The 20619-nt window shown below is 52.1% G+C and overlaps 8 protein-coding genes across 8 annotated transcripts; 4 read left to right on the top strand and 4 right to left on the bottom strand.

Annotated features, from left to right (window-relative positions):
• The first annotated feature begins 482 nt into the window (after positions 1-482).
• On the top strand, positions 483-2838 carry medA (transcriptional regulator medA). The gene is made up of 2 exons (XM_073732902.1): positions 483-2138; positions 2198-2838. Exons 1-2 carry the CDS (start codon positions 720-722, stop codon positions 2627-2629), a joined length of 1851 nt encoding a protein of 616 aa, XP_073588782.1. The 5' UTR covers positions 483-719; the 3' UTR covers positions 2630-2838.
• Positions 2839-3392: 554 nt separating this feature from the next.
• Positions 3393-6124, top strand: trpB (tryptophan synthase TRP5). The gene is made up of 3 exons (XM_073732901.1): positions 3393-3744; positions 3844-4147; positions 4208-6124. Exons 1-3 carry the CDS (start codon positions 3609-3611, stop codon positions 5937-5939), a joined length of 2172 nt encoding a protein of 723 aa, XP_073588781.1. The 5' UTR covers positions 3393-3608; the 3' UTR covers positions 5940-6124.
• Positions 6125-8469, bottom strand: BDW74DRAFT_47399 (H(+)-transporting V1 sector ATPase subunit B). The gene is made up of 9 exons (XM_073732900.1): positions 8263-8469; positions 8087-8171; positions 7990-8009; positions 7884-7919; positions 7655-7816; positions 7280-7596; positions 6947-7221; positions 6679-6897; positions 6125-6620 (listed from the first exon to the last, which is right to left on the bottom strand). The coding sequence occupies exons 1-9, from the start codon at positions 8359-8361 to the stop codon at positions 6310-6312; spliced, it is 1524 nt and encodes a 507-aa protein (XP_073588780.1). The 5' UTR covers positions 8362-8469; the 3' UTR covers positions 6125-6309.
• Positions 8470-8599: 130 nt separating this feature from the next.
• On the bottom strand, positions 8600-11203 carry BDW74DRAFT_144331 (universal stress protein family domain protein). Its single transcript, XM_073723016.1, has 4 exons — positions 9955-11203; positions 9125-9864; positions 9008-9069; positions 8600-8953 (listed from the first exon to the last, which is right to left on the bottom strand). The coding sequence occupies exons 1-4, from the start codon at positions 11045-11047 to the stop codon at positions 8797-8799; spliced, it is 2052 nt and encodes a 683-aa protein (XP_073588779.1). The 5' UTR covers positions 11048-11203; the 3' UTR covers positions 8600-8796.
• A 980-nt stretch (positions 11204-12183) lies between these two features.
• Positions 12184-13343, bottom strand: BDW74DRAFT_144330 (DnaJ domain protein). Its single transcript, XM_073723015.1, has 2 exons — positions 13142-13343; positions 12184-13074 (listed from the first exon to the last, which is right to left on the bottom strand). The coding sequence occupies exons 1-2, from the start codon at positions 13287-13289 to the stop codon at positions 12323-12325; spliced, it is 900 nt and encodes a 299-aa protein (XP_073588778.1). The 5' UTR covers positions 13290-13343; the 3' UTR covers positions 12184-12322.
• A 645-nt stretch (positions 13344-13988) lies between these two features.
• On the top strand, positions 13989-14888 carry BDW74DRAFT_144328 (uncharacterized protein). The gene is made up of 2 exons (XM_073723014.1): positions 13989-14138; positions 14193-14888. Exon 2 carries the CDS (start codon positions 14226-14228, stop codon positions 14445-14447), a length of 222 nt encoding a protein of 73 aa, XP_073588777.1. The 5' UTR covers positions 13989-14138; positions 14193-14225; the 3' UTR covers positions 14448-14888.
• Positions 14889-17938: 3050 nt separating this feature from the next.
• BDW74DRAFT_186309 (GNAT family N-acetyltransferase) lies at positions 17939-19396 on the bottom strand. Its single transcript, XM_073731237.1, has 2 exons — positions 18418-19396; positions 17939-18351 (listed from the first exon to the last, which is right to left on the bottom strand). Exons 1-2 carry the CDS (start codon positions 19375-19377, stop codon positions 17980-17982), a joined length of 1332 nt encoding a protein of 443 aa, XP_073588776.1. The 5' UTR covers positions 19378-19396; the 3' UTR covers positions 17939-17979.
• Positions 19397-19603: 207 nt separating this feature from the next.
• On the top strand, positions 19604-20461 carry sidH (enoyl-CoA hydratase/isomerase family protein; the record flags this gene model as incomplete). The annotated part of the gene is made up of 2 exons (XM_073727805.1): positions 19604-19820; positions 19875-20461. The coding sequence occupies 2 exons, from the start codon at positions 19604-19606 to the stop codon at positions 20459-20461; spliced, it is 804 nt and encodes a 267-aa protein (XP_073588775.1).
• Between the last annotated feature and the right edge of the window lie 158 nt (positions 20462-20619).

Here is a 20619-nt window from a genome sequence, read left to right as displayed (position 1 = left end):
AGCCTTCCCAAACCTCGGTCTTGATCGTTGGGCACCTGCCACTGATCCAAAGCCGTCATTTCCACTCTCCTCACTCGCTTCGTGTCGTCGCTCGCTTTGTCTCGGAGATACTGCGGGGTTTCCGGCGCACTATCGTTTGTCTCTGAATAAATTCGCTGTCATTCGCTTCTTTAGGTTGTGTTTCGTTGCAGGTTCTGCAACACCTTCAAGCTGGCTTACTCGAAGACACACGGTGTTCTGGTGAGTGCAGATGCGCCCTCTTGTTTCTTTCCTACCCAATGACCATTGTTGCTGCCTTCTCCTGTTTCTCTCCTGGCTGCTCGGAATCTGAATCTTGATTCAACCCTTGTCTCGCTGGAGAACGGGTGGTTCCCACTTTGCTCGTTCGAAGCGCCCAACCTCTGCTAATACTTGGTTGATTCACAGTTCGACCCGGACTTCCAAACGCCCTTGATTCTAGACGAGACGTTGGAGTTCTCAGATCCTGAAGAGACCCACTTTTTTGACGTATTTTCAGGCGGCCTTTTGGCCAAGTCTGAACCCTCCTTGTCTATGTCTGGTTTCCAGAGACTCTCGCAAGCGGCTGTGCTAGGTAGGTTCCTTCCGCCACTTTTTGTAGCAGACAGGGCAACGGATATACTGATGCTCTTTTAGATTGTGATTCCTCCCAATCTCTGCAGGATGGCGCCTCCTATTCTACATATGGCCAGCCCGTTTATATGCCCACTCCCCTTGCCCCGTCTCCGATGACCGACCATATCAGTCAAATGTCAGATTGCGTTCCATACATGGCAAAACCGGAGTATGCTAGCTCCTACGAGGATGAACAATCTCCTATGATTCCTGTGGAATCCTGCCAATTGCCAGAGATCATCTCCTATTCGCCACAGAGAGGCTCTGAAGGCACCAGAGTCTTCGTGCAACTCCAGTCTCCCTACGATCTTCACACAACACCCTACGCAACACTGTACATCGTGTTTGGAACGAAGAAGTGCGAGTGCAATCCACACTTTGTGGGATTTAGGGATTCTTATTTCCAATATGCTCTCTCCGTTGACACCCCCCCGTTTATGTTCACGGGCTCTCCTTCCCTGGCGGTTCCTCTTCAGGTTGCCATGCGCGGCCAAAATGAATGCCCAGCTACGACCCTCCAGGTTGGCGTCTACACATACGAGCATGCCGGACAGCAGTCACCATCTGATGAGGGTCGGAAGAGGCGGATTCCCTCTTTCTCTGCCGATAACCTCTCCAGGCCAATCAAGCGCGCGTCGACCCTTCCGGTGCAGGTCAAGGAGGAAGCATCAAGCTATGCTGCGCCTTACTCGCCGTATTCACAGCCGCTTCCTTCCATGAACGGATATGCTACCTCGTATCATACGGATTCTTCGCCTCGCATCGGCGCTACACAGTACACGACTGGATCGATGAACTCGCAACCTTCGATCCGCGCTCCTTCTCCTATGGCACCTTCATGGAACTCCTCCTTCCTCTCGGTTAACCATGATCCAAGAGCTTCCGCATACGCAGTCGGTCGCGGTGTTTGCCAGCCAAAGCCATCATCCCCGGCAAGCCACTCGAATCCCACACTCATTCGTACCTCGACCCTACAGCATTCACCTGTCGTGGTTCAAACACAGACATTCAACCCTTATGCTATGTATCCGTCGAAAGCTATCCTGAAGCTTACTGGGGACTTGAACATAATGACCCAAAATTGGACTCAGGAGGAGCAAGTTGCTCAGCGCCGTCTTGTCCAATTCACCCGCAAGCAGAGTGGCAGCACTATTTCCGCCGACTTTGAGCCCGTTACCCCCGAAGAACGTGCACCGAACAGCATCTGCATCAGCTGTATTTATTGGGAAGGCAAGGATGAGTGTTTCATCACGAGTGTGGATACCATTTACCTTCTTGAATCGCTCGTTGGAGTTCGATTCACAGTGGAGGAGAAGAACCGTATTCGACGCAACCTGGAAGGGTTCAGACCTCTTACCGTTTCCAAATCCAAAGCAGACAGCGAAGAATTCTTCAAGGTCATTATGGGCTTCCCCGCACCGAAGCCGCGAAATATCGAGAAGGATGTCAAAGTCTTTTCTTGGAAGATACTTGGTCACGCTTTGAAGAAGATTATTGGCAAATACGTGAGTGGCCGCTGCATCAAACATTAAGTCGTTCTCTTGCTAACGTATGCATTGATTAGTCTGCCAGCTACTCCTCTACCGCTGGGGCCCTTCCCACTCCAATCGGGTCAAACTATCCAAGTACCGGGCCGGCGTCCGATTCTGGTGCTGATGGCCATAGTGCCGCCTCTCCGCAGTCGATGTCCGAAGGCACGCCTTCAAGCAGCTATCATCCAAGCATAGCAGCTCCAGTTTACTCCCCTCCAACCGAAGCCGATGGACCAGTGCGAACAATCTTACCCACTGTCAGCCAGCCATACTCGAACATGGCTGTGCCGTACTCTTACACTACCGTCTGCCATCCGGGACAGCTTGCTCCCACTGGGCCGGCCACAAGGAGTTGGGAAGTTAACCCAATGACCACCGCTCCGACCGTGAACGCGAATCCTGGCAATTACAACTACATGCCTCCGATGACCTACTCTATGCCTGGCCATCCTCAGGGACATTAGCAAACCGAATGGGTGTTTCGAGCTGATTGCATTCAACGGCGTTATACCATTTTGCATATTATATTTACACTTTTTCGTCACTCCTTCACTTGATACCATGGCGCGCTTGGTTGTTTACGTCTTGCATACAGAAGCTTTCTGTCCAGCTATGGTTTTGATGACTATTCGCAACGATTTCACGTCTCTCCTTTACTACTCTCATGTCTTGATGCCCCCCGTTTTCTGATTTATACGTTTGACATGATGCATTATAGATGATCTGTTATCCATTCCTTTGATTTTGCATATACGGGGCATTGAGATACCATTCCTTTACGATACATGTACAATTATGTTGCATGGGTGGCGCTGCTGTCTTTCCTTATCACCTCGCAGGACCGGGATACCATTACGGGCTGGAAAAGTGTGGAACGCGTTCTTATTTGGGATACCTTGTGTTTTTTTGTACTTCTTGATTGTTAGTGATTTGGATTGTTCTAATGTTTTTTAAAGCTCCAGGGCGCATGTGCTCGTGGCTGGGGTTTTCGCTGCATAGCTCTGGCGTTTCTGACAATTGTTTGGTTACTGCCTCTTGAGGCTGCGTTACCAAGTGAGCAGTACTATAGTACTTCGTGTCGAACTCACCCAATTTAATATTGATTCGAGGACTCACCTTCATCTGTATCGCTTTATATCCCTCTGTACAATGTAGACCAGTCCTTGGCCGGTATCGGCTAGTAGATTCTTATCTTATCGCCACCAACGTCACCTGACTGGCAATTTCATTGAGTCGGCTCGGAGTCGCTTCCATGCGCAGAGCAACGGTGACTCAACGCAGCTTTCACCTTTCTTTTGTCTGCCATTCTTTTAAATTGACCCGCTCAGCTTCGGCCTGGACTTATTGTCCTTGAATCTTATAACATTCCATTCCTACCTCCATTCTTTTCCCTTTTCCTCCCCATATCTTTTGCTCCCCTCTTCCCCACCCCCACCTTCCATCATGGAGCACATCAAGGCCACCTTCGAGAAGGTCAAACAGGAGAAGCGCGCCGCTCTCGTCGCCTACATCACAGCTGGTTATCCTACAATTGAGGAGTCCGTGGATATCCTTCTTGGGCTGGAGAATGGAGGTGCTGGTAAGCTTATTCCTCCTAGATCAATTGACTCATCGAGCCATCCTTGTCGCATTTTCGGGTTTTGTAGCAAAAACTGACGTTCCCGGATCAATTGGATAGATATCATCGAATTGGGCGTTCCATTCACAGATCCCATTGCCGATGGGCCTACTATCCAGAAAGCCAACACCAAGGCTCTTGCCAACGGTGTCACAGTCTCCTCCGTTCTAGAGATGGTCCGCAGCGCGAGAAATCGCGGCCTCAAGGCACCCGTTATGCTGATGGGCTACTACAACCCAATGCTGAGTTATGGTGAGGAGCGTATGCTCAGGGACTGCAAGGAGGTTGGTGTCAACGGTTTCATCATGGTCGACCTTCCTCCGGAGGAGGCAGTTCGATTCCGAGATCTTTGTACCAGCACAGGGTATGCTTATTGACCTCGGCGACTCATTTACGTGACATTGAGCTGACTTCGAGGTGGTAGTCTTTCTTACGTCCCACTCATTGCCCCCGCTACGTCCGAGTCTCGCATGAAGCTCCTGTGCAAGATCGCCGATTCCTTCATCTACGTCGTCTCAAGAATGGGTGTGACCGGTGCTACCGGACAGCTCAGCTCGAATATCCCCGAACTTCTCGCCCGTGTCCACAAGTGGTCAGGAAACGTACCGACCGCGCTGGGTTTCGGTGTCAGCACCCGCGAGCACTTCCTCTCCGTCCAGGAAATGTCTGAAGGTGTCGTCATTGGTAGCCAGATTATCACTGTTCTTGGTCAGGCCCCTGCTGGTCAGGCGGCCAAGAAAGCCGAGGAGTACCTCTCCAGTGTCACTGGTCGCCGACTGGAAAGAGATACTGCGGGTGCGTTGACTCGCGAGGTCAACGTGCTGGAGCCTGTTTTAAAGATCGAAACACCTCCCATGTCTCAACCTACGGATGTTATCACCGAGAAGGACACGCCTTCCGGTCCTGGTCTGGGTGACCAACTTGAAGCTCTCAACGGTGGTGGAAACCCCGGCGCAACGCCCGCGCGTTTCGGTGAGTTCGGTGGACAGTACGTCCCCGAGTCTCTAATGGACTGCCTGGCTGAGTTGGAGCGGGGTTTCGACAGCGCTCTCAAAGACCATTCCTTCTGGGAGGAGTACCGCTCCTACTACCCTTATATGGGACGTCCCAGTAGCCTTCACCTTGCAAGCCGTCTGACCGAGCATGTCGGAGGTGCTAACATCTGGTTGAAGCGTGAGGACCTCAACCACACTGGTAGTCACAAGATTAACAACGCTCTGGGTCAGATCCTCCTTGCGCGGAGACTTGGTAAGACCAGAATCATTGCCGAGACTGGTGCTGGACAACACGGTGTTGCCACTGCGACGGTTTGCGCCAAGTTTGGCATGAAGTGTGTTGTCTATATGGGCGCGGAGGATGTGCGTCGTCAGGCTTTGAACGTTTTCCGTATGAAGCTACTCGGTGCCTCCGTCGTCGCAGTTGATGCTGGTAGCCGAACCCTGCGTGACGCTGTCAACGAGGCCATGCGTGCCTGGGTGGTTGACCTCGACACAACCCACTACATCATCGGCTCTGCCATCGGCCCCCACCCCTTCCCTACGATTGTGCGCACCTTCCAATCCGTCATCGGCGAGGAGACCAAGCAGCAGCTGCAAGAACAAATCGGCAAGTTGCCCGACGCCGTCGTCGCCTGTGTCGGCGGTGGCAGTAACGCAGTCGGCAGTTTCTATCCCTTCTCCAAGGACACCAGCGTCAAGCTTCTCGGTGTCGAAGCCGGCGGTGACGGTATCGACACGAACCGCCACTCCGCCACCCTCTCAGGTGGCAGCAAGGGTGTGCTCCACGGTGTCCGCACCTACATCCTGCAAGACGAGCACGGCCAGGTCTCTGAGACGCACTCCATCTCTGCCGGTCTTGACTACCCCGGTGTCGGCCCCGAGCTGAGTAACTGGAAGGACAGCGACCGCGCCCACTTCATCGCCGCCACAGACGCCCAGGCGCTCTCTGGCTTCCGCACCATGGCCCAGACAGAGGGTATCATCCCTGCTCTTGAGTCCTCGCACGCCATCTGGGGTGCTATCGAGCTGGCCAAGACCATGGGCAAGGGCAAGGACATCGTTCTTACCGTTAGCGGTAGAGGTGACAAGGACGTTGAGAGCGTTGCCGAGTCCCTTCCCAAGCTGGGTCCTCAGATTGGCTGGGACTTACGGTTCTAAGTTACGACGATTGCGAAAGAAAAAGCACAAACACAATGCTGATCGAAGCATTTGGTACAAACTTCGGTTAATAGAATCTTATATACAGATTCCCAGTTATTGCCCGTGTCTTAGATGTACAGTCTTCTTCAAAAGCGATATTGTCTTCGATAGAGAAATGAATTTACGTATCTTGTGCAATCTGTTCTCTTCTTTCGCCTGAGATAGTATCGTTACTATACAAAGATAGCACCCTGGTTATATGTAGAATGATAAGATAGTATGGCTTATGTATGGACAGCATAGACAAGGCACAAGAGATAAGAAGGATATCAATTAATAATATCACAGCCACAATCAATCAACGAGATAAGTAACTACTTGCGCTCATCTAAGTCTCAATAAGATCCGCAGTCTGGTCCTGCCCCTGTTCAGGAACCGAGTTGTCGCGCGTGTCCTTGTTAGGAATCTTGCGGCCAGAACGAGCATAGAACTCGTCGAGGACGCGCTTGGGGATACGGTTAAGAAGGTGAGGCGGGTAGATGCGGAGGAGGTTCCAGGCGATGTCGAGGGACTCGAAGATGGAGCGGGACTCGTAGGCGGATTGGTTGATAAAGGTACGTTCGAACTTGTCGAGGAACTCGAGGGAAAGCTTGTCTTCAGAGGAGAGGGCTTCTTCTCCGACGACGGCTTTCATGGCGGCTGTTTTCAAAGGGATTAATATGCTGGATAATCGGGTATGAGGAAGAAGATTACTAACCGGCATCTCGTCCAATGGCATACTTGGCGTACAGCTGGTTGGAAACATCAGAGTGGTCGTCACGAGTACGGCCCTTGCCGATGGCAGACTTCATCAGACGAGAGAGGGAGGGCAGGACGTTGATGGGAGGGTAGACACCCTTGTTGTACAGTTGACGGTCGATGAAGATTTGACCCTCGGTAATGTAACCCGTCAAATCGGGGATAGGATGTGTGATATCTGAGATGTTAGTGGATACGTAAGCATAGGGTTTGATGGACCGGCTTACCGTCGTTAGGCATGGTCAAGATGGGGATCTGAGTGATGGAGCCGTTTCGGCCTTGCACACGCCCAGCACGTTCGTAGATGGTTGACAAATCAGTGTACATGTAACCTGGGTAACCACGACGACCAGGAACTTCTTCTCGGGCTGCTGAGACTTCACGCAGAGCGTCACAGTAGGCCGACAAGTCAGTCATGATAACCAAAACGTGCTTCTCCAACTGGTAGGCGTAGTATTCAGCTGTGGTCAATGCCAGACGAGGCGTAATGATACGTTCGATTCTATAGCATATCCAATTAGCCATATGACACCTCGACCATGTTAGCGCAGGATACTCACGTCGGGTCATTGGCCAAGTTCAGGAAGAGTGTCACTCGCTCCATGCTGCCGTTCTCCTCAAAGTCACGAGTGAAGAAACGGCTAGTCTCCATGTTGACACCCATAGCGGCGAAGACGATGGAGAAGTTGTCCTCGTGGCCATCATGGACGTCCTTCGTGGGCCGATTGACCAGACCAGCTTGGCGACAGATCTGAGCAGCAATCTCGTTATGAGGGAGACCGGAAGCGGAGAAGATGGGAATCTTCTGTCCACGGGCAATGGAGTTCATTGTATCGATAGCGGAGATACCGGTGGAAATCATTTCTTCGGGGTACACCTGCACAGCACACCGTCAGCACCAGCGCCCTTAATACCTCGTTGTCAGAGAGACCTACTCTGGAGTATGGGTTGATAGGTTGACCGTTGATATCTAGGTAATCCTCCGCCAGCACCTTGGGACCCTTATCAATAGCACGACCGGAACCGTCGAAGACACGGCCCAGCATGTCCTCGGAGACACCCAGCTTCAAGCTGTGATTGGTGAACTCGACTTTGGTCTACGAAGGTGATCAACGTCAGCGCTGGTCTCTTTCCAACCTCAGCAACAACATAGATGCATCATACCTTCTTAACATCGATACCTGAAGTGCCCTCAAATACCTAGTGATCGCAATCGACGTCAGTACTCCGCCAAGAAGCTCAACTGCTGCGGCTGTTGTATAATGCGCACCTGGACGATAGCTCGGTTTCCTGTTTGCGGAAGCTATGATTAGCCATACAAAGCCTTTAGACGCGGAACAGCACCCCGCAGAGCAAGGAAGGTATACCTCGAGCTTCCAGAACCTGACCCGACCGCTCGGTTCCATCAGGCAGGGTCAACGAGACGATCTCGTTGAAGGTGGGGAATTTGACCTAGTTGAGCAGACTATTAGATTCAAAATTACGGCGGTATATAAACGAGCAAGCCAGAAGAAAGGTAGGGCTTGCGAGCAGGTATACGGACATTGTCGAGGAAAACGAGGGGGCCGTTGATGCCTCCGATGGTATTGTAGCGGATGCGTGGCTGAACGGAGGTCATTCGGGGGTCGAGAGTGTCAGCCATGGCTGAGTGAAACCGGGCGAGCACCGGTCAGAGACAAATAGAGGCGAGAGAAAGAGCTGTGGCAGGAAATAAGGAGAAGAGCAGCTTGGTCGAAGCCGTCCGTCACCGTCGGGGAAGTTACGTTGGCGTCGCTGTCGAGTTGGCGGAGAGGACGGAGCCACGTGATGTGTCATCATAGCTGGAGCAACTAACTACCGTACCCTAGGTAGCTACGAAGTAGTATACAGCCTAGCACATATTTATCATCTCATCAGGTCATTCTCATTAAGGTAATGTCATAGTTATACATGGTGGCAATGCAAATTGAAACTTCCGCAAAACAAATCAACATAGCCCTTCCCAGTCCAGTGTATGCGCCAGCCAGTTAGTTCATCGACTCATGATGGTATTCGGATGCAGATAATAGAAAACAGGTCGTCAAGTAATAATGTCTCGCTAGTCTACTCTAGCTGCCGCAAGCTTCTTTGGCGCCGTCAGGTTGTTGGAAAGGCGCACGTTCGTCTTCGATTTCTTCTTCAGCTTCTTTCGCGCCACCATGACCGGAACAGACGAATTCTGGACCAGATAGTTTGAGAATGACCCCAGAAGTACACTGAGGAACATATTAGTCGCATTATCCTTTTTCATAAAGAATCTTAAGACTTACCCTTTCAGCGCACCTCGTCCTCTTGCCCCAACGACCACGAGTGTAGGGTCCAGCCCATCAATCTAAAAACAAGCTGTTAGCGCGGAGAGATGGAGTACCGAAAGCCACTAGACTTACAGCTTCCGTAATCATATTCTTAGGACTCTTGCAGTGTATCACTTCGACAGCAACGCGAACTTGGAGTAATGTCTTCCTCAAAAGTCGGACACAGGTTTGCGAGATGAGTTGAACAGCATGGGCACGTTCAGCTTCCGCCTTGGACATTCTCCGCGCATCAACCGAGCCAGGCCTGCTATCTGTTCCAGAACCCAAACGATTGAAGAGGGCCCGAGGAAGGGTTGAAGAGTCATTTTGCGATTTTTGAACAGTTTCGGCCGTTTGAGACCCGACAACGGCGGCAACATCCTCAGTTGCCTTGTAACCCTCGCCGATTTGCGTGCCAGTCTCCTCGTGCATGGCAAAAACCGCAAACATGGTGTCACCATCTCGCAGGATCGTTCCGATTGTCCATTCAAGCGCATAGACTGACTCTTCGCTGAGATCTGTCGTGACTAGATACTTTCGCTGGCGTCGCCGGCCCCCCTCCGCATCTTCCTGCATGCTGGTATAGTCACCACGAATGATAGTCCTGATGGATCGGTTGCGAACCGAATTGTCAATACTTGACATTTGTATGCTGAGCTTCTGGGCACGTTTTATGTCAGAGAGTTCTGCTTCGTCATCGGAGCCGAAGGGCGTATTGAGCACCGAAGGAGGATCCAAGCTCGTTTGAAGCGGAACCTCTGGCGACTTCGGCATGGGGCCGAGTTTTGAGGAGTGAATCAGTTCCGGGCCCTTAGATTTGTTTTGCTCGCCGTCTGTACGGGTGGTCAGATAATAAACTCTAACGCCGCCCAAGGGACAATTCAAGCTAGGTGATAAGGGATAAGCTTATAGAAATCACATACCTGTTTCATCCGAAGCTGTCTTCGAATCTTCCGCTGAGGAACCTCGGTTGGGCGTCTTCTTCCGACCTCGTTTCACGTCTTCAGTACCAATCTCAGGGCTGGATTCGTCACCGCTCGAAGAGGAATCTTCCTCTTCTTCGCTGGATTCAGAGGCGTTGTTATCACTGTCGTACAGTCGTTCATCTCCAGACGCAGAGCCTCTAGCGTCCGTTTCAGTAGACCCGCGGCGAGATGCAGGAAGTTGAAGGAGCTTATCGTCGGTACCTTCGCTTTTGATTTCTTTCGTCTTATCAGCTGCGGGTTTATGAGAGCCGGATACCGGAGTGCGAAGGCTAGAGTTAGGCAGGCGACGCGCGGGAGAGCCTGATTGTGCTCTCCGGGCCGGGGAAGGAAGGTGCGAGTCTAAAGAAGTACCTCTCTTCGAAGCATTCCGGCTAGAGTCCCGACCTCTGCTAAAACTTGGTAGCCCGACCTTCAGATCAAATCCAGACATCACGGCCGCCATAGCATTTTTACCAGGAAGAGATCTGGGGGCCTTCTCCGGCGGACCGAATCGCCTCGAGCCACTGGCACTGGGCGGCATGTCGACGCCTGAGTCCCAACGAATGCTCGGCCTTCTTGTTTCAGGAGAATTCGTCTTCTTATCACCGTGCTTTCCCTTGTCCTTATCAGCCGGCGGATCCGGACGCTTGAGAGGAGGAGGGGCGGTCTTCAGGCTGGTGTAGGGGACCTTCGGAGTCGTTACTGGTGTGGATGATGGCGTCGAAGAGGTTGAAGAAGATGGTGTCTCAGCAGATTCATTCGGCATCGGGGGCGATGGCAGCGGCGACGAGGTTTGGGGAGATTGGGAATCCTGGTAGCCGCGTCCAGCGGGCGGAGTTACGCCAACACCGATGCCCGCAATGGAACCATGCCGTGGGGCAATGAACCCGGGAGAGGGACCAGTGGCGGTGTCGAGTATGCTTCGTCTTGGAGGTGCGTAGCTCGTCGTCGAGTTGCGATGCGTGGAGGAACTGCGGTGCTCGGAAGCAAGCTCTAGGCGCTCTTCTTCGAGGGCAGCGGCGAGCCCGCCGGGCCTGCGATTAGACGGCATTTTGGTGGGTGGCGCCGCCCGCGGCTGTTGAAGAGCTGTGGAGAACGGACCTTGCAGCGACACAGCGATAAAGCTGTGTCTTGTGGAGAGCTATCTCGATGTCGACTGTCAGTTCCACGAAAGCTAGAAATTCAGATGTAAGAGCTCGGACTTTTTTTTACCTAGCTATTTGGACGAATTATTGAAGCTAGGTGGGGGTATCAATTCTCATATATGCCCAATGCTGGGCAAGCAAGCTAGGCTGCAGCTAACAGACCGTAACTCAAGCTGAAAGAGGGTTTCGGGAATCTCCTCCACGTGCAAAAAAACTGGTGAATATCAAGGATCTAGACCCAGCGCAGGGACAGAATCCCGGTCACCGCGGGCACGCGATAGCCTCACAGCCTATCGGGCTTCCTTTATTCTGAGAGTTTCCTCGGGCTTGGCCTATCCTTGGCTCCCTACACCGCGGATGAAGAGTGGTTCGACGGAGCCGACGATTGGTGCTGCAAATCAAGCCGCGGCAAGATTCCTGCAAGATTCCCTGCCAATCACGGCGAATGATCTTTGTTGCGACTCGAACGTTGGGTGAGGAAGAGGGCGAAGACGATAAATTTCAAGAAAGGGCAGCAGGACCGTCGTAGGAGTGAAGACAGAAAGTGGAAGAGAGAGCGAGAAGCAAAACAGTCAGGCGGGATAGGTCAAGTTAAATCATCGCGGGGAATCTGAAGCTCGCATGGGGAAACAGAATGGATCGCCTTCGAGCTCGGCATGCGGGGTATAGAGCCAGGTAGGCCACCCTCATTCACCAACATTGTCCACACCTCCCCGTCTCCCTTGCATCTTTTCGTTAGCTTTAGCAGATCAGCTCTAGGGAGGCGGAGAAAAAGTGGCCTCAACTGTCGGACAAAAGGTGTCACTGCAGCTCCCTTCCTGGTCGATCAATAGTTGGAATGCATTAGGAATGACGCACAGCACCAATTCAGGCATCCATAATCACAGAGCTATGATCTACAGAGTCTTGAAATCACTGACAGCAAAGGGACTGACGGCACTTGCTGTCGTGTGATGTGGCTGAGACAAACCCAAAGTTGGGCGAGGGCAACTACTCCGTATTGAGGTATTTGTATCACCAGTAGAAAGATCGAAAACCTCATGAAGATCATGCATGACAAACCATGAATTAGCTACACTATTCCGGACAGTGCATATGCAGTGCGAACTCTCATGGCCAAAACGCCCAATACCCGCCAAATATGACAAACCATGACCCAACAATGCCTTATCCCGGCCCCTTTATGCCTTTGCCTTAGACCTCGTCTTCTTCGAGCTCCGTCGTGCAGCAGTGGCTTCGAAAGCCTCATCTGGAGGCTCATCCGTCGCCACTCGCTTCTTCCCTGAAGTATTGTACTTCGCTTCTAGTTGGTCGAAGAATGACTCGGCGCGCGACGCCTGACGCTGCTGGATCAAGGCTGCCAAATCATTAGTGTCCATCGCGCCGCCTTTGTTGCCCTTTCGTGCCCCCGCTTTTGCACTGCCCGCCTCCTTCTGCTTCTCCAGTTTCTTGGCTAACTTCTCTGCCTCTTTCGCCTCCTTCTGTGCACGCTTCAATCGCTGTTGCCGCTTTTTCTCCGGCTCATCGGTGTAGTTCTTGTATTCCACAACCTTCTCATCTTCAATAGCTTTGTCGATGATGGCACGGAAGCGATTGTCATCATCTAGAACATTGCTCAACATGACCGACTCGTACACCCGGTCTAGATCGCCCTCGTAGTTCTCATAGGCAGTGAGCACGTCGTTTATTTCCTCTTCAGATCCCTGGTATTCATTCTTAAACCTCGCGAGAACATTTGCGTCAATAGCGGTCGAGAACTGTTCCCGGTAAAAGTCCACCCAGTCAAAGTCATCATCCAAATCGACTGCTTCCGCAGTGCTACCGGTCAGATCGAACCGCTGTCGTTTACGGGTATCGGACAGAATCGCATAGGCAAACGCGATCTTCTGAAATTGTTGATTTGCCTCCTCCCTGGCATCTGCTGGAGCCTTGTCTTTTTCCTGTAAGCTGCCGAACACAAGGATCTAGCATCACTTCGCGGAATTTAGAGCATGACGTACCAGGGTGATGTTTCAAAGCTAGCTTTCTGTAAGCTGACTTGATCTGGTCTGGGGAGGCATCTTCCTTGACGCCCAGAATCTGGTACAGATCCGTCTCGGCGGGCGGCTCGTTAGGGACTTCGGTGATTTTATCGTATCGCGGAGCCATGGTCACAAGGTATGAGAGTATAAACTCAGCCGATTTAGGTGTGTTGAGATAGAGTGGAATGAATGAGGTCAGTTCTTCGCAAAACACGTCCAGACGCGACAAGCACTGGGCCGCGGCCGCGGCTGCGGCTAAGGCTGGGACCCTGGGGAAGCTCTTTGCTTTCCTAACACGGTTTAGACCAAAAGGCTACCTCTACTTCAGTCTTCATAACTATAAGACTGATCTTTTCAGCCCAGGGACTTTGTCTACTTTCCCTTTCAAGCTATTTTGATTACAACCGCATATCACTTGCTACCCCCTGTACGGAATAAATCATGGGGCAAACTTTTGACTTGCTGTAAAACACACAGCTGTGCCTCTCCGGCATCCGCACGACTCGAACCGATTTACGCACTCTCTTTTACACCTAATTGCCAAGATAATGGGGCTTGAACAAAGCTTGGAATAGCTAGCGGCTGATCGCACTTCTACCATGAGCCATTGCGGTCAGACAAATGCCGGCCTGGCCAAGCAGGGATTCTGGGGCGGGAGCGGTGCCCCCGATCGTCAAGCCCCCGGGGGGTACCCTGCAAATGCAATGAACCCACTGCTGCACAGGAGTGAGACTGCGCTTAGTGATACTGGGCGGCGCATCAATAGTCAGCGGAAAGACCAGAAGCAGGCACTGGGTGAGGTTACCCGCTATTTTTCACTGCAGATGAGACGTGGCAAAATAAGGCAAACCATCAAGGATGTCGAGGTTAGATCTCTTCAAATCAAAGACCTTCAAAGCTGTCAGCCGGTGATCTCGGAGCTTATCTATTATTTTGATTGCTACGTGTCTTCGCAAGCGCTGCTCGTGGATCCATAGTAGGTGCCAAAAGGTCGCCTGGCGGAGAAGACAGCTGATTAACAATGCTGCAGGTTCGAAGAGGCAAGTGCAACCAAGGAGGCCTTATGCAAATGCCGAAACCTTCTGCGTGGACTGTGTATCGTCAAAAGCTTCTCGGAAAGCTTCTAACCTGTTGGTGTACCTTGGCTGCCGCTGTCCAGATACTCCGACCACATGCACCCAGGATCCTCAGTGTTCCAACAGGGCTCAGTTTCCGTGAATCTACTCGCACCATTATCCATATGACTATTCTCTGTCGGCGCCTTACACCTTTAGGAATACATTAGCGTCAGTCGCTCATCTCAGGAGAGTTCCACAGAGCCGGATCGACTCGTCTTGTGCGACCTAGCTGATAGATGTTCGAAGCGCTCCCCCTCACCTGCTTACCTGCGATTCTTCCGCTCACCATCGTTCCAGATGGTCTCATTCCCTATAAACCGTTTCAAACACACCCAATATTTGGCGTCCGGCTTCAGGCTAGAGCCTAAGCGTCAGGCTCAATCCCAATCGGTTCGATTGGAAATGGCCATGGTCCACAAGAACCCTATGTATAAGTCTTGTCGCTGGTATCAATACATGACTAGGAATGAGTACATCTCATCACTTCTGCCTTGGGGTCACGGGCCTCTTGTCAGGTCAAACTTTATACGTGGTACACCAATAATGGTCCGCGAGGGCCGATTCGATGCCTTGAGAAAGCATCGTGTCACATTGGCAGTGCGGCGTAACTACTTTTCGTCTGTTTACTTTATGTCTTTCGACTCTTACTCCGCAAACTCTTCTTTATTTGTGGTTTGGTGATCTACTGCGATAGGCTCGCCGGAAATAGTGCGACAAGGGGAGTACAATTCTTGACTGATGGAGAAGATCTCAAGACAGCGTCAAATGAAGAATCAAACGTGAAGCACTGCGGCTCGTCGATCCCACAATTATATGGTTTTGCTGGTACGGGCAGCGCTGCATACGCATACGCATCCGCATCCATGAGACGCCCTGGCTCAAAGTCAAGGATGATACTGCCGAGCGCAATGTGATGATTGGCAGCAATAATATTAGTCCACCGATTCAATGTGCGCGCTACCCTGTGGATATCCCCTGTTCGTGGCTTGGTCCCGAGCAACATAACTCTCACCGTCGGAACCGGAGACCGTGGATGTCTACATTCGACATCCTCTAAGATGGGCCAGTAGTATGGCATAGTCATTGTAGCTTGCATACCGCTCTATCGGAAACCGGCAAGATGAGAACAAGTTCGACGGCTACTGGAGCAGACTGTATATCCGCCGTGGCTGACCTCTTTGAAGGAAATGTTGCGGTGCATATGTGTCTTTCAGCGCTTCTCGGAGCATATCCTCGGCTTATGATCATCAAGTCCTGCTCTGCTATTTAAAGTCTTCGAGTGATACGCTCCGCAAGCGCGTAGAGGCCATCTAGTCAGAAATATTGGCCTCCTTGTCGTATAGGCTTTTGTTTGACACGCTCATGACGAGGAGGAATTCATCCTTACCGCTAAGCAGTCATGATGCCTCTTATAGACAAGTATCGTATATTTATCCTTGCTGCTGTAAACCACTGATATCCGGAAAAGGGCAATAAGCTGCTCTATTATCTTATTATCTCATACTTGCTCGAAATCTACCTTTGAAGGATGGGCTGTTTGAAGACGCCATAAAGAGGATCGTTTCCCTCATATCCATACTAGGATCATAGATCGAAGATAATACACCCAAGTTCTGCTCCCAACTGCCTACAACAATCTTGCGTTATAGAGCCTGTATGCTGTACTATTGCGGGTGGGATTTACTTGTAGATCTTTTCATTCGTCAGATGCTGGTCCATGGCAGCAATTGATTTAAGATACTGTACGATACGGCTTACTCTTGAGGTAGGAGCGGGTGTCGGCCCCGGCACTCGGGCCAATCTGAATGCCCTGGGCCCCTGGCACCTCATCCTCCATCTCTCCTCATGGTCAAACGCTTATCGGTCCTATCTTCGCCAACCACTATTTGTTTTGCACAAGACTGTTCACATTTCTCAAGAGCTGAATTGCGAGGCCTCTAATCAACATTACCGAACTTACCCCGAGCTGTCGCCTCGACCACGTCCGAGTAAAGTTATCTGATCCGGATCACAGCGGAACCATCAACAATCAACCGGAAACCCACCAGCCTTGTGGTCCTCGTCGGCCCTGGTCACTGGTCGCCGATATCGCCTCAGAACTGCGGAACCTCCGTCTCGGACAACTCGAAATCTGGAGCCTGGAATTGAAGCCACCGTGGACCATATCCATCTTACTCGGGAACCCGCGGGCACGCGCTCATGTGCCAATCGAGGCACTTGCGGAGCACCGACACTACTACGTCGCGCGCCCGGAAGACTGGATGAGACAGGTGGGTATTTTCAGGTACGCATATGAATATCATCACAGTATTCAACAGAAGAGGAGCAAGCCGAGGCCCTGCATAGATTCCTTCCCTTGAAGAATCGGAATCCTTCGCAGCTCGCTTAACGTGGTGGGGGTATGACTGCTCGTATCTTATCTGATATGATTGATAGGAAGATTGTATGATACCGAGCTAGAAATTTGCAGAAAATAGCTTTCTAGTGTATACCAGCGTTTTACGAATACAGCCCGGCCGCACCTTCGGCAGACCCGCAACGGCGCAAAGGAGGATAATGTCTACCACTCATGTTGGTATATCCTGCCCCTCTTTATGGGTCTGCAGCAGACAGCTTCGTTCCGAAAACACAATACTTACATTCAAGGCATACAGTGTATTGAGTACGTACGGCGTAAGGCTAAGGCAAGCACCGAGACCGGATCGACATTCTAATGTTTACTTTGCAAGCAATTACAATTTAACGACTCAGCAGCTTTCTCAGGAAAGTCGAAGCTGACCTTCAGATGAGAAACAAGTGTGATTAGAGAGTCAAGACATCAGCCAACAATGCGCCTTGAAGGCATCTCACCGGCCGATAATGCCTGCTCGACTTGCCCAGTCTGCAGGTTAAGGTAGCCATGATGCCGATCGCAAACCCGAACGCAACCCAAGACAGCCGAACCACGGCCTGGGTCCCTGAAAATTTTATCTGATCATCTGATTAGACAGCGATCAGCTCCGTCAATATGGATGAGGAGATATAATTGGGCACGAATGTGCAAGCCGCTGACGAAAAAAAGCCACTTCTGCAGCTAAGCGAGGGAAAAGTTTTTTCACCCCACTCCGTCCCTAAGGCTGCAGGTTCCTACTGCGTGGTTGTTGGAAAATGTCTTTCTGAAATACACCAACGTGAGTGGTATCAGTCTAGAGGGGTATGTTCTGGCCCAGATACTCATTGCTCATGATTGAGACAGTGAGGAATCAAGCGGAAAATATCGGACGTGGTCGTGTTGAGAGGACACGATTTCTTCGACTGATTATCTGATTTGATTAGATTGATAAAAATTTCAGCTTTGACTCAAGCGGTCTTGGCGGATGGGGTATCTTCGTCACTGCGTGGGATCCGTCGCCCGTGGACAGTATATCCCTGCGTCTTGTCTCAGAATGACCCGCATCAATCTTCAGGTATTCAAATATTATTGATTGAACGATTGTGCATGTTTCGCGCCACAGCACTCGTGGATTTCTGGAGCTGCCAATTCGAGAATTTCGAAGACAGTTCGCAGCAGGCCAACCCACGAGCGCAGGGCGGGATATCTGCGGTGTCAGACTCCAGACCCACCACACCGTTACGACGTCGGGAGCAATCGGATTTCGATGCAGATCCAAAACTTTCGTCATTCTAAATCATCAACCGAGGTATATAGTTACAGGTAGTTTACAGCTTCGCATTCCACGCGGCGCGATCCGAACTCTCGAGCGGCCTCTCGCGCCCATCCCAGAAGAGCGGCGACAGCTGGAACCACTTTTCACGACTGCAAAAGACATGGACGGAGCGCTTGTGGCCCAGATCCACGTAGCCCTGGATTGTGAGTCCCTGCGCGTTCTCGTACGACAGGACAGTGCTGCCGGTCGCCTTCGGTTCGCCAACAACGCACTGCGTTCGCGGCTCATCAAGAAAGCAGTAGTGGATGCAGCTGGACCACCAGGCGTTAACGCGCTCGGCGCCACGGATGCTTGCTTCACCGACGAGGGAGTGTCGGCCGCGATCGTAGTCGCCGGCGTCGTAGTGTGCGCCATAGTGGTCTTCCTGTTAGAGCAAGGGTGTTAGAGACGTTTTGATCTATAAGGGAAGATGGAAAGGATAGTTGCGCACCTTGGCCCAATAAATCTCGTAGTAGGCGAACGCAAAGTCGTCGAATCGACCAAACAAGCACACAACGTGCTTGTCTTCGTGGAGACGACGCAAGTACTCGCGGTGCTCGTCGAGAGTACCGGTCTCATTCCACCCTTTAGCAACGCGCGGGTCGTTTTGCCATCGGTTGAATCGCCTGAGGTGCTCATCGTTCTGCCAGTCAACAACCATGAGCGAAAAGTGCTTATCCAGGTGCGGGATGTAGCGACTGTAGACAAGCGAGCCCGGGGTAGGCTTCACAGGGCGAACGGGGTGGCGCGCGTAGATTCGTTCTTGGGGGAACTTCATCGAGAACTCATAGTTCTTGGGCATAGCAGGATACTGGCTGATGGACTTGCGAGATGAGCCGTGTGTCCCTTGGTCAACCATCCAGATGGGCCGCGGGCCAAGAGGCGAGCCAGCGCCCTGCCAAAACGAGGAGCGCAGCAGGACGAGCGTGTCGACGCCCGAGGGCTTGCTCTCGTTGCCGAAGGGGACTCGTGGGGAGGGGTATGGGACCGCTAATCCTGTGCGAATACATTCCTCGCGGACGACCTCGCTGCCGGCGCCCTTGAGGTCCAGGCGGAGAACCTCGCGCTGGGGGTGTGTGAGGAAGATCGCATGGATAACGTTCCAGATCTGTGCGAACGAAGGTGTTTCTGCGCCGGTCCATTGGAACGTCGTTCCTGGGGCGCGCTGGCTGCGAGCCCAGGGGCTGTTATCGTTGTCTGGGATTTCTTTCGCGGACTCCTCGAAGGCGATGTCTGTGTATGTCAATGAGTCGTTGTGGAGCGGTTCTGGGAGTTCCTGTCCGGGAACCTGGGAATCGTGGAGGCGGAGTTGGAGAACGCGGGGTGTGGAATAGGTGACAATGTGGATTTTGTAGGTGGTGAGGTAGGGGTGAGGGAGTTTCACCCAGGGGTATGTTTGTGTAGCAGCCATTGTGAGATGTGAGATATGAGATTGAGGTGATTTGGAGAGATGAGGAGAGAAGGATGGGCTGGCGCAAATATATGGAGAGACCGAAAGTATGAGTGGAGAAGCAAGCGCCTGGGCCAAAGGATTAGGGACGACCGATGGCCGGACACACGTGGGACTCAGGTACTTTAATACTCTTGGGACCTTCAGACAATCGCCATTGATTCAATTGTCCAGAATACAGTTCAACATGCAGCACCCTCCAGTCCAAGGATGCCTCATCTCCTTCCCTACCCCCGAGATCCTGCTTCTCACCCTCAACAGGCCCGAGAAGCGGAACTCCATACCGCTGGCTATGAGCGCGAACATCATACAGCTATGGGAATGGTTTGACGCAGAGCCAGCACTACGAGTTGCCATCATCACCGGTACAGGCGAGTCGTTTTGCTCCGGGGCCGATCTGAAAGGTATTCCCCCTCGTCAAGATCTATACATACATCTACCTAACAATACGCCACCAGAATGGAACGAGCTCAACGCCCGCGGCACCGTCAACAAAATGACCGCGCCAGGCCTCGCAGGCCTCCCTCGTCGCCGCAGCACGAAGCCCATCATCGCCGCCGTAAACGGGTTCTGTCTGGGCGGCGGCTTCGAGATGGCCGTGAACTGCGACATCGTAATCGCGAGCGAGAAAGCCTCCTTCGGGCTGCCTGAGGTGCAGCGCGGGATCGCAGCCGTCGCGGGCGCTCTGCCTCGGCTGGTACGATTGCTCGGCAAGCAGCGCGCCGCCGAGACAGCGCTGACTGGGTTGCCGTTCCCTGCGTCGCAGCTGGAGCGCTGGGGGTTGGTTAATCGGGTGGTGGAGCACGAGCGGCTGCTAGCCAGTGCGGTGGAAACGGCGACCGCGATTGCAAGGAATAGCCCGGATAGCTTGAGGGTTACGTTGGAGGGATTGCATTACGGGTGGGAGAGGGCTAGTGTGGAAGAGGGCAGCCAGGCACTGGTTGATGAGTGGTATCCCAGGTTGATGGCTGGGGAGAACTTCCGAGAGGGCGTCAGGGCGTTTGTCGAGAAGAGGAAGCCAGTATGGAGGGCGAGCAATTTGTAGAGATAATAATTTGATAATTTAGCAGAACGCAGGAAACACAAGGATTACGAGCTGTATTACGCGATCTAAGATGTGTATTTGCATTACGCAGTCATCGACTCTATGCATTACGCGATATATTCAAGACATGGATGCTTTCTCGACTCTAACCGTTAACG

Source organism: Aspergillus multicolor (assembly GCF_047715735.1).
Source record: "Aspergillus multicolor strain CBS 133.54 unplaced genomic scaffold BDW74scaffold_2, whole genome shotgun sequence".
Taxonomy (NCBI): Eukaryota; Fungi; Ascomycota; class Eurotiomycetes; order Eurotiales; family Aspergillaceae; genus Aspergillus; species Aspergillus multicolor.
This window is presented reverse-complemented; position numbering and strand designations above follow the sequence as displayed.

Coding starts and splice junctions, on each gene's coding strand:
- medA (XM_073732902.1), top strand. CDS start 720: ATGCCCACTCCCCTTGCCCCGTCTCCGATGACCGACCATATCAGTCAA. Junction 2,139..2,197: donor AGAAGATTATTGGCAAATAC/GTGAGTGGCCGC, acceptor TGCATTGATTAG/TCTGCCAGCTACTCCTCTAC.
- trpB (XM_073732901.1), top strand. CDS start 3,609: ATGGAGCACATCAAGGCCACCTTCGAGAAGGTCAAACAGGAGAAGCGC. Junction 3,745..3,843: donor GCTGGAGAATGGAGGTGCTG/GTAAGCTTATTC, acceptor TCAATTGGATAG/ATATCATCGAATTGGGCGTT. Junction 4,148..4,207: donor GATCTTTGTACCAGCACAGG/GTATGCTTATTG, acceptor TCGAGGTGGTAG/TCTTTCTTACGTCCCACTCA.
- BDW74DRAFT_47399 (XM_073732900.1), bottom strand. CDS start 8,361: ATGGCTGACACTCTCGACCCCCGAATGACCTCCGTTCAGCCACGCATC. Junction 8,172..8,262: donor CCCTCGTTTTCCTCGACAAT/GTCCGTATACCT, acceptor CTGCTCAACTAG/GTCAAATTCCCCACCTTCAA. Junction 6,898..6,946: donor CTTGACCATGCCTAACGACG/GTAAGCCGGTCC, acceptor CTAACATCTCAG/ATATCACACATCCTATCCCC.
- BDW74DRAFT_144331 (XM_073723016.1), bottom strand. CDS start 11,047: ATGCCGTCTAATCGCAGGCCCGGCGGGCTCGCCGCTGCCCTCGAAGAA. Junction 9,070..9,124: donor AGAATATGATTACGGAAGCT/GTAAGTCTAGTG, acceptor GCTTGTTTTTAG/ATTGATGGGCTGGACCCTAC. Junction 8,954..9,007: donor GGACGAGGTGCGCTGAAAGG/GTAAGTCTTAAG, acceptor TATGTTCCTCAG/TGTACTTCTGGGGTCATTCT.
- BDW74DRAFT_144330 (XM_073723015.1), bottom strand. CDS start 13,289: ATGGCTCCGCGATACGATAAAATCACCGAAGTCCCTAACGAGCCGCCC. Junction 13,075..13,141: donor AGCTTTGAAACATCACCCTG/GTACGTCATGCT, acceptor TACAGGAAAAAG/ACAAGGCTCCAGCAGATGCC.
- BDW74DRAFT_144328 (XM_073723014.1), top strand. CDS start 14,226: ATGCAAATGCCGAAACCTTCTGCGTGGACTGTGTATCGTCAAAAGCTT.
- BDW74DRAFT_186309 (XM_073731237.1), bottom strand. CDS start 19,377: ATGGCTGCTACACAAACATACCCCTGGGTGAAACTCCCTCACCCCTAC. Junction 18,352..18,417: donor ACGAGATTTATTGGGCCAAG/GTGCGCAACTAT, acceptor TTGCTCTAACAG/GAAGACCACTATGGCGCACA.